General features: G+C 34.8%; 1 protein-coding gene across 2 annotated transcripts in view; it reads left to right on the forward strand.

The window, feature by feature from the left end:
• The window catches only part of LOC142335248 (glycerophosphodiester phosphodiesterase 1-like), a 170,349-nt gene extending 162,331 nt beyond the window's left edge, over positions 1 to 8,018 (forward strand). For both annotated transcript variants that reach the window (XM_075383665.1, XM_075383666.1), the window contains 2 exons: positions 3,371 to 3,579; positions 7,511 to 8,018. In XM_075383665.1, the coding sequence (XP_075239780.1) occupies positions 3,371 to 3,579; positions 7,511 to 7,709 (408 nt within the window). In that variant the 3' untranslated portion in view covers positions 7,710 to 8,018. The remainder of the gene's footprint in view (positions 1 to 3,370; positions 3,580 to 7,510) is intronic.
• Positions 8,019 to 10,146: the final 2,128 nt, after the last annotated feature.

A 10,146-nucleotide genomic window follows, 5' to 3' on the forward strand; every position in this document is an offset into this window, starting at 1 on the left:
AAATTAGTTGATTCCAAGGAACATAATGTCTGAGTTTTGCTAGTATACCACATTGTTTACTTAATTTGCACATGATCGATATGAGCTCGAAAGGAGAACTTACTATCTAATTTTATCCCAAGATTTTTACAGTAATGCTCCACCTTGATTTCAGTTTTGTTCAATTGGAAACTAAGATTGGCTGGCCCTATTTAAAAGTTAAGTTGAACTGTTTTACTAAGATTAAGCACAAGCTTGTTACTCGCAAGCCAAAAGATTATTCTATCTAAATCTGACTTTATATTTTCAACAGAACACCCAACTGCTTCTATGTTAGTATCGTCGGCAAAAATTAAAATTTCAACATTTTTACAGACTAAAGGAGGGTCGTTTATATAAATTAAAAACAGAAGAGGGCCCAAAATCGATCCTTGATGAACACCGTTTTTGATTTCGCACCAATCAGAAGAAGCACCATTAATTACAACCTGCTGCATTTTATTACTCAGAAAAGAGTTGAACCGTTCCAGCAGTTGCCTCTAATTCCATATCTCTCTAGTTTTTCCAAAAGAAATGTATGATTGATAGTATCAAAAGCTTTTTTTAAATCCAAAAAGACGAATCTCGTTGTCTCATGCGAACAGTTTCGGTTAGCTCAACTGGTGCATCAATTGTACTATGCTTAGATCTTAAACCAAACTGCTTATTATAAAATAAAGAAACTTTCTCAATATTGGTGCACGCGATTGTACCTTGCTCTTTCAAAAATTTTACTGAAAACTACCAGAAGTGAAATTGGCCTCTAATTATTTTGGTCAAGTATAGACCTCTCATTGTGCATTGGGAGAACTCTTGCTCGAGCCAGTTCTTTAGGAAAAATACCTTTGTCAAATAAAAAATTTATCAGAAACGCCAAGTAGGGGTTGATGATATCTGAAGATAATTTTATCAGTATGTTGTTTATATCATTAACACCTGAGGATGACTTATTGTCAAGATTGGTTGAAATTTCCCCCACGTCTCTCGCAGTAGTTTTTTAAAGATACATGGAGCATTGTTGTCTAGGGAAAGAAGGTTAGAAACTTTTATTTAGGGGCCTACTGACTTGATATCCTATGGAAGCAAAAAATTGTTGAGCTCGTTTGCATTATCTTTATCCGAAGAATCATCCAGCTTCTGACAACAGCTGCTTAGGATAGGAAAATTCTGTGATTTATGATTTGCCGTTAACCTCATTGAGTAGAGTAGTTTGAAAGTCTGTCTAGGGTTTCCTAAACATTTTTGGAAAGAATTTAGATAAAGTTTTTTTTGCGCAACTTTAATTGCTTTTCCAGCCTTATTCTACATTCTTTAAATTTCTTCAGCAGGTCATGATTATTTTTGTTTTCTGTAAATTTATGAAAAGCATGGTTTCTTTTTTGACGTTAATTTTTTAACCTACGATGAAACCACTTCGGAATTTTTTGTTTATTATCGACACTTTTTAAAGGAGCAAAGTCTTCTGTCACTTTAAGAAAATGTTGGTGAAATGTGGAAAAAGCATTGCAAGTATCGACACTTTTGTAAACAATGTCACTTTTTGTTAAGATAAGCTTCCAATGCCATTTTATAGCGACTCACAGCATCTTTTTTTTTACAAAACTATTATCTCGGAACATTAAATCAATTTTATTTATATCTTCACTTGTTCGCCACGTTAGAATAACGGGATTATGAAAATTTTGATGTTCTAGGTTTTCTACAGAAACAAACTTATCCAAATTTTGATAATTGAAATGGTCCAAGTAAGAACCGTACTCATTAGTTGAACGTGTTGGTTCGGGAGAGGAAATACAGAAACCATTTGCTGTATTGCTGTTAAAGTAATTTCTGCTCAGCAAATTGTTTTTCATAATATCCAAATTCATATCACCACAAATAATGACCGATTTGTTGCTCGAACTTAGATTTTCTAAAAATTTATCCATCATATTGAGAAATTGAACTTTGTTTGAGCGTGGTGGGTTATATACAACTACACTTTTAAACGTTTGTTTAGTTTTGCACATATCTACACAAAGAGCTTCCTGAAAATCGTTGTTATCCGGGGGGTATAATTTTTACAAAGTAAACATTCTCCACAAATAGTAGTCAAGATTCATAATCTCACTTAATCCTTTTCGATTCCATATACAAATTGGCTTCCAGAATCTGGAGATTTGAGTTATTGCAATATTTTTCTAGCAATGAACTTCAATTGAAGTTTGCTTTTTTTTGAAAGCTCATGTAGTTTTTTTATAGAAACACGCGGCTAATTTCAATCTGGAAACAAGAATATTGCTGGTGTCACTTTTGAAGAGCAGTTTGAGTCATCAGAACAACGGGACCGAAAATTGAACTGTAAAACTTAGATTCTGTGAAAAATCCTAGAAACCTAAAACTGGAAATTTTACTGCAAGTTGAAACAGTATTTGTCCAACCCCGCCCACCTTCTGAAGGACCCCGCCAATCAGTCTAATGTTATAAGACACAGTTAGGGTTACCTCTTAGCTATCCATAAATACAACGAACATAATTGAATCAGGACATTACGTTTGGCTAATACCACTTGAATGCCTTTTCATCCTTTGGTTAATAGTAAAATTCCATTTATATAAGTATCTTATGTCTTATGCTACGCACGTAACATCAGTGATTTGGCAGTTAGAGCATTCAGTGCAGTTGATTGTCATCTGACAATAAAATATTGATTTTTATTACCTACTCGATCAACCAATCAGAGAGGAGTAAACATAATGTTTTGGATGCTATTTTGATTATTATTTACTTAATGGTTTTATGGTATTGTTTTTAGAACTTTCAGAAACTGTTAGCAAGAGCAATTAGCACTCAAGTTCATAATATTTTTATTCTTCAGTTAAGTTCTTAAACATTCAATTTTTGCTATATGATAAAATCGGCTATCATATAAGTGAGTTGAGATATAGACAGGAAGGGAGCAACAAAACACAATTTTCAGGAATGAGGTCGAACATAGTTTTTCGTTAAGGATATTCTTAATTTGGAGCAGTACTATTACTGTCTTTTCATATTATTACAGTAATATTAGAGTCCATGCAGTAGCGTTTGATTATTTGTGCTTTACTGAAAAATTTGTTAGTATCCAACTAAATAATTTTTAGTTGCTAGTATCGAAGACAAGAATAATAAGTTCTTAAATTTTGCTCATTTTACATCATTTGAGGGGTTGGAACAATACATTACCGATTCCCCTTGTATCGATTTATTAACTCTGTTTAAATTGGTGTCCAAAAAGTACTTCATTAAATTAACAGTAAATGCTTAATGGACAACCAAGATCCAACAGGTTTTCTTTTTTTCCTGCTAATTGAAATTACCAATACTGTTTCAGCTGAAGCAGAGAGACGATAACATTCCTGTGGTTCCACTATTTGAGCGTTTTACACTTGGGGAAATTCGGAAATATAGAGGTTTCTCTTATATGATTAGAGTGATTCCTACGATTGTGCATCAAGCGAAGCTTCACATGATGTTCTATTACATCAATCCACTACTGCTAGACTTCAATCTCATGTCAGTTTCACAAGATTTAGTGGACGAGTAAGTAACTCATGCTAACAAAGGTCGTTTAAACCGGGGTGGTTTACACAACAAATGTAGGATACCGCCCTAACTTCAAAATCTCTATTTTGCTACAAAACTGCCTACACCGCTGACCTTTTTGTTTGGTGTTAGGATTGCTGTAGAAATAATTTGCGACCGTAGCTGCAGTAGTATGAAGCTCTCCGCGGATAATTTTAAAATGCTTTCGAGGGCCTTCGACCAACCCTCCAACGCAATGCCCCCGTCGGTTGAGCCTCCCAGCTGGCTACTACCGAAACCGAGCGCTCGCATGTTGTTTGAGAGCAGTTCGCCCGACGTTAGTCGATTATGTTGAACTCATGCTATCCGATCCTCGCGTTCTGACGTGAGGTATTCTTTTTTATGAAACTGTATGTGTGAATTCGATTTCGCGGTTTTTGTCGATTTTTTTCCTTGGATTTTGGTTTGGCTTATTGGGATAAGCATTGAATGCAGTATCAGCAAATTGCAATTGAAGTATTTGAACATTCAATTAGTTTTGAGCCTTAAGTGTTATAAACATTCAATAATTGCCCATCCATAATTGCCATTTTTAATTCCTCTCAAACGAAGTTTGTAGCAATTATATTAGTCCTGTTGGACCGATTTTTCGTCTGACCCATTTGATTTTTCGTCCCTAGAAACGGGATAAACAGGTAGTGCCCAGCGGACATTAAGTTTCATTAGAGGCCCCTAGCCGCGTTTAGTAGTCCTTCAAGTGCTTAGTTTGGTGAAGCTACTGGGAAGGCCGTAGTTTAAGGTTAAAAGGTAATTTTTAGGAGTTTTTTCTAGCCCAAAATGTTTCAATCAAAAGTGTTTTTTCGTCCATTTTTCAAATTTTTTGGTGGACCGGTCTAACATTGAGGCTTGTTAAACTTGATAGTCGTCTTTTGCAAAACTTAGGTACTTCTTATGACAATTTTAAGAGCTATATGTTTTCTTTCTCCAAACAAAAACGCAAATTTATACTGATGTTCACATTTTTTTTCAAGTGTTTTGAAATTTTTTGTCATTTTTTAGTTTTTCAGCCCTCGGTTTTACGAAAAATTCGCTCTGGTTTACTGCATAGTTTCTAGTGGTAATGGAATGGTTAACATCACGAATTTTAGCATTTTTTTTACAAAACTTGCATTTTTATAATTTTTTATTATCATTATTTACTTGACATTTATTGTCATAATTCAATTTTGCCAACCCGAGGGGCTAGAAAACCTCATTAAGGGTTTGACAATAATATTTATATTGGCCTTGGAATTGTTCTCAACATCTTAATATCACAAATTTCAGCAATTTTTTTTTATCAAAATTGCAATTTTTTTCATTTTTGTCATTTTTAGGTTTCTCCTCCAGCCTCAAGAGCCAAGGAACTTCCTGTAGCATTTGATAATAAGTTACTGCGTAGTTTTTTAAAGTAATGGAATATTTTTCAAGATTTAATATCACGAATTTAAGCAATTTTATTAATTTTTTGCATTTCTTTCTAGTTTTGTTTTTGTCGTTTCGATTTTACCCGCACCAGGGTCCCGGGACTTCCTCGAAGGTTTGATACTAAGCTGCTGCATAGTTTCTAGGGTTTATGAAATGGTTATCGATATTTTCTTGACTCGAGTCCAGCAATTTTTTTTATATAAAATTAAAGTTATTTTTTTCCGAATTTTCGAAAACTATTATCATGTTCCAAGTTCATGGATCTATATGAGCCAGTGAAAAAATTTAGGGCTTGAAATAGGGATACTGGATAGTCTTTTGAGAAAGTTAAATGGTTCTGAAGATATTAGTATCACCATTTTTAGCAAAATTTTGTTAAAATTTGCCATTGTTCTTAAAATGTTTAAATATTTTTGTCCTTGAGTTTAACGATCATTACTGGCCAACGAAACATTTTAAGTCGTGCAGATGGGTTACTTGACAGAACTCCAGAGACAAAAAAAATTGTTTCTGAGCCTTTTTTCACTGGGAAACAGTTTTTTTTCTATAATATACAATTGCTAAAAAAAGGCTAGAAAAATTAAAAGTTGCATTGTCGAATCGCATCATGGAAAATATTCTTAATTCTCTTTCTCTTTCCCATGGGTTTTCCTCCTTCTCTTTTTCATTCGCGATATCTCTCACACTATCTCTCACTCTCTCTCTCTCTCTCTTTCCTTAAATCTTTTGTTGATGCCGCACATCAGCTGCTGTTATCTGACGTGATGTCATCATCTATTACCCCCGTTAACGCTGAATTACAATAAAAATGTTTAATCAAAACTGACTAAATTGGCAGTTTTTAGGAAATCCCGGTTAATTGCTCTCAAACGAAGTTTGTAGCAATTGTCTTAATCCTGATGGTCTCTTTTATGCGATTTTTTGGTTGACCGATTTTTCGTCTGACCCATTAGAGTACTTGTCATCTAAAACAGGATAGAGAGGTAGCGCCCAATGGGCAGTAAGTTCTTTCTCAGCCTTTCAGCTCATTAGTCTCCAATTAAGTGATTCACAGAAACTGTTTTCGAGACTTATACTTATGGTGTGAAGGGCGGTTCTTAGAAATTAATCCCCCGTTGCCCCCCGCGCTACGGTGCAACCCCAACCCCCGCTGCGCTCACCTCACGCCCCCTCATTTAAGCTAAAGCTAGCTTCACTGAACCGTGGCTAGCTACTGACGGAGGCAACCTCTCGCCTGTCGTTTGAGAGCAATTCACGCGACGTTAGTCGTTTATGTTCAATATTTTTTAATTAATTGCCATTTAATTCTTGGGATTGTATTTCGGACTTAGCCCGCTATTTTTTTTTTACAATTCAAGGAATTTGAATAGTATTGGGGCGCTGTCAAACAGGAAGTGGAGCTATAAACAAAGTGGTTTTGCGGCGTCGAGTTTTTGTAGAGTGAAATTTTAATGCGGCATTGTGACTTTGTTTTTTACTGGGTTTTTATATTTTGTCGGGGATCTGATTTTTTAATGGTTTTCCTATTCAATTCATAGTCCATTTTACGTCTAGTTTTTTTGTATAATCAGTAAAAACTCTAGTATTTGTCCGGATGTTTTTTAAATTCGTCTTAAAAATTTGATTCACGTTGCTGCAGTTAGTCAGCAATCTAATCTAAAGTGAACAGAATCAGTATCGAAAAACGAAATCAAATTAGAAATGGATAAAAGTATAAAGCTCAATTTTAGGTGCCCGTTCTTTGAACTTTGTTCTTGTAGCTCTTAGTAAAGATCTTCAATGATTTTTGGCATTGATGCTAGGCCCTGCATCCTCTGATTAAGAAACTGGAGAATGCCTAACAACGGAATAAGTTTGTTAGGCATTCTACTTACTACTGTATCCTTTTAACAAAAATATTTCTTTTCTGTTTATCTATCAGTAATCAAAGAATTCTCTTAAATCTAAGGGCTCTCTTTTCTTGCATTCTTGTCTAGCAGCTCTTCGTATCTTTAATTTTCCCTGGACTTTTTTAAGTTTCATTCTTCCCTGTCGTGTCGTCTTGTAAAGAATTCAAAAACTTGTTTATTTCAGTCGTTGTTTATTCTTAGGGTCTTTTCCACTTTGTGATGATTTTCAAAGTCGGTTTGCAGAGAAATCAGAGTTGTGAATTCAATTAAGCCTAACCAGTGAGCGGCACTAAAATGTGAGTGGTTTATAGAGTTATTTTTCCCAAGACTTGATTCCCGTATTTTAGCTTTCACGTTGAGAGTTGTTCCGCTTTTTTGATCTGTTGTTCAACAGTGATTAACAATCGCTGCTATTGTCTGGCATTGCCACCTGATTTTATTTTTCTTTTACACCGAGCTTCATGTGTTTCGCCGGATAACAATTTTTTGTATCTTCTTTTTTGGGTGAAATATCCATCATGAATTATACTTCTTGATGATGTGTTATGCGGATAAATTGGTAGTGCGCTTTTTGTATTGTAATCTTGTTTCAGTCGTTTTATTGCTTGGGCGGAGAGTTGGGGTAAAGATGTGGTGGTGTGGACAGTGAACGACGATTTGAAGAAGTTTGAGTTAATAAATAATAAGCGGCTCTCAGTGATGACAGACAGCATCTCACAGAGTAGTTGCTCCTCCTCACACCTAGAATCTGTTCCTGACTCCAGCATTTCGTCAATTGCGCCATCTTTATAATTCGCATTGGTTCGATGGGTATTAGTACATTGAGGGTTTCATTGAATTCGCAGAAAAGAAATATCAGTATCTTAGTTTGCAACATACATCTGCAGCTTGATAGTGGAACGTATATGATGCAGTAATTGTAACGGTTTATTTCCTGTTACGTTATGAGTATTACTACAGACATGATCTTTTGTACAGTTTGTCATTGGTTAAATGTTCAAAAGGAATTAACATTCTAGTGTTGTTTGTATATATTTACGGTTTAATATATCTGTATTATCATCAGTTAAGCGATAATAAAAGTAAAATTACTAAAATTGATCTGATTTTCGCTTACGAAAGCCTTAAAAACCACTAAGCTAATTAAGAATCTATTGTTTTAGAAAGTTTTTAATTCTGGCCATCGTCGCTTTTGTTGCCTGTTGTCTTTCACTGCCATTAATATTAAGCTTAGTATAATCTGTTGGAAGGTTTCTACCTATATTAAGTAGTTTCAATAGCACATTTTGTTTAGTAAAATAGTGAAATTTTGAATTTCTCCATTTTGATGTTCATTTTGTTGCGTCATCCTTTAATCTTATTAACGACTGGTCTTGTCGACAGTTAGTTTAAGGCATAGGTGAATTCCCTAAAAGTTCAGGTGTTACCAAAGTTTTTATTGACATCATTTTCCAAAATTTATTTATGTTTGTATCAGGATTTGATGTTCCCTTAGTTCCCTTCGCTGCATTCTTGGCATGTATTTTAAATAATTCGTAATTAATTGCTCTCAAACGAAGTTTGTTACAATTATATTATTCCTGCCGGTCTTCTTTATGCAATTTTTTGTACTACCGACATTTCGTCGGATCCTTTTTTCGTCTGACAATTTGACTTTCCGTCCTCAAAAACTGGATAAACAGGTAAATCCTGGAGGAAATTAAGTTCTTTTAGAGTCTCGCTCACTAGTCTCTGGGTATTCGCCGAAACTGTGTAAGAGGCATAAATTCATGGTCTGATGTGTACCACCAGACGCCCCTCCTCCACATGAACACCCCACACCCTTCAATTAAGCTAAATCTTGCCTCCCTCAGTCCCAGCTAGCTACTGACAACTGACAAAGCCAACGGCTTGACAGTCGTTTGAAAGCATTTCGACATAGAATGGTCGGTTATGTTTTTTCTTTTTTGTTCATTAATTAGTCAAATCATTTTTGATAGCCGCGTCTTCTCAGTCGGCTATTATTGCGCTACTATTTTACGACTTGAATAGGAGCACTGGTGCATCGTATGTTTCTGATTAATAGTCACTTTGAGTTCATTCTGCGTTTTTGAGAGAGAGGGAGGGAAAATTGTGCGTAAAAAACATTTTGCTAAGCGAGCAAGTATTTTGATCCCCTGCGACTTTTTTGAAGCCTTTTCTTCAGTTTTTCTACTTTTCATTTTCGAGTAAAGCGATTGTTGTGAACCATGCTGACAAGTTATTGTTTGTTCAGGGGCATTTTTGACCATCGCAATATATTGCAGTTTTATGTGCAAGCTTGAGCTATTTTTGTGATTTCGCACTTTTGGGTGCGGTTTTTTTGCAATTCAAGTTTCTAATGTCCGAGGCTATTTTTTTGGTTGTATTCGTTTAATTCATGTATTCTTGTGGGTTTTTATGCCTTTATCTTTTTTAGTGTTGTAGTTGAAGAAAACAAAACAGTTTAAATTTTATTAATTTTTCGTTTCAAATTACTTGTTTTTTTTTTACTAATTACTTGTTTTTTTTTCGAAGTTTCAGTCCTTTTTTTATCCAATTGTTTAAATGTGGTCGGCTGTAGGGTTACTGTTACTACGTGAAAATTTTAAAAGGTTTTATAGCTCATGTTTTTAAAATAAAAAATGGAGAATTCAATTCTGCGTGTTTTTTTTTTGTAGTTTTACTTCTTTCACTTGTTTCAATTGTTTTCCATTACGGTTGTGTGTCCTGTGGTTGCTCAACAAATAAACAGGAACTGCTTCCTAAATTGTGTTGAAAACATCTATTTTAGTCACTTTTTTCATGAGAAGATTATGAGGAAATTTAACTGGTTTCTTTAGATTTTGTCGTTAAGTTTTTCTTTTGCTCGACTTCTCTTTCGAGCTGTATCGCTAGTCGTTTTTGTAATATCTTTGCTCATCTTTTCTCCCCTCTCTGTCCGAAAACGTTTAAGCAGAAGTTGCTCAAAAGAACAATCTAGAGTCAACAGAGTAAATACCGAAAAACAAACTCAAAATGGAAACGGGATAAAACCATGAAACCATTTTGGATGCCCGCTACCTTAACTACTTGTTTTTATTGAACAGAGTTAATGTCTCTCTTTATTATTGCTAGCATTGCTGGCTTCTTTAGCCCCTTATTAAGAAACAGGAGTAACTACGGTCTAACAGTCTTAACTACGGAATAATAACAATTCATACTTCAATTTTTTGTACTGAAATGTTTCCTG

Source organism: Convolutriloba macropyga, chromosome 2 (genome assembly GCF_964194025.1).
Source record: "Convolutriloba macropyga chromosome 2, txConMacr16.3, whole genome shotgun sequence".
Classification (NCBI taxonomy): Eukaryota; Metazoa; Xenacoelomorpha; order Acoela; family Convolutidae; genus Convolutriloba; species Convolutriloba macropyga.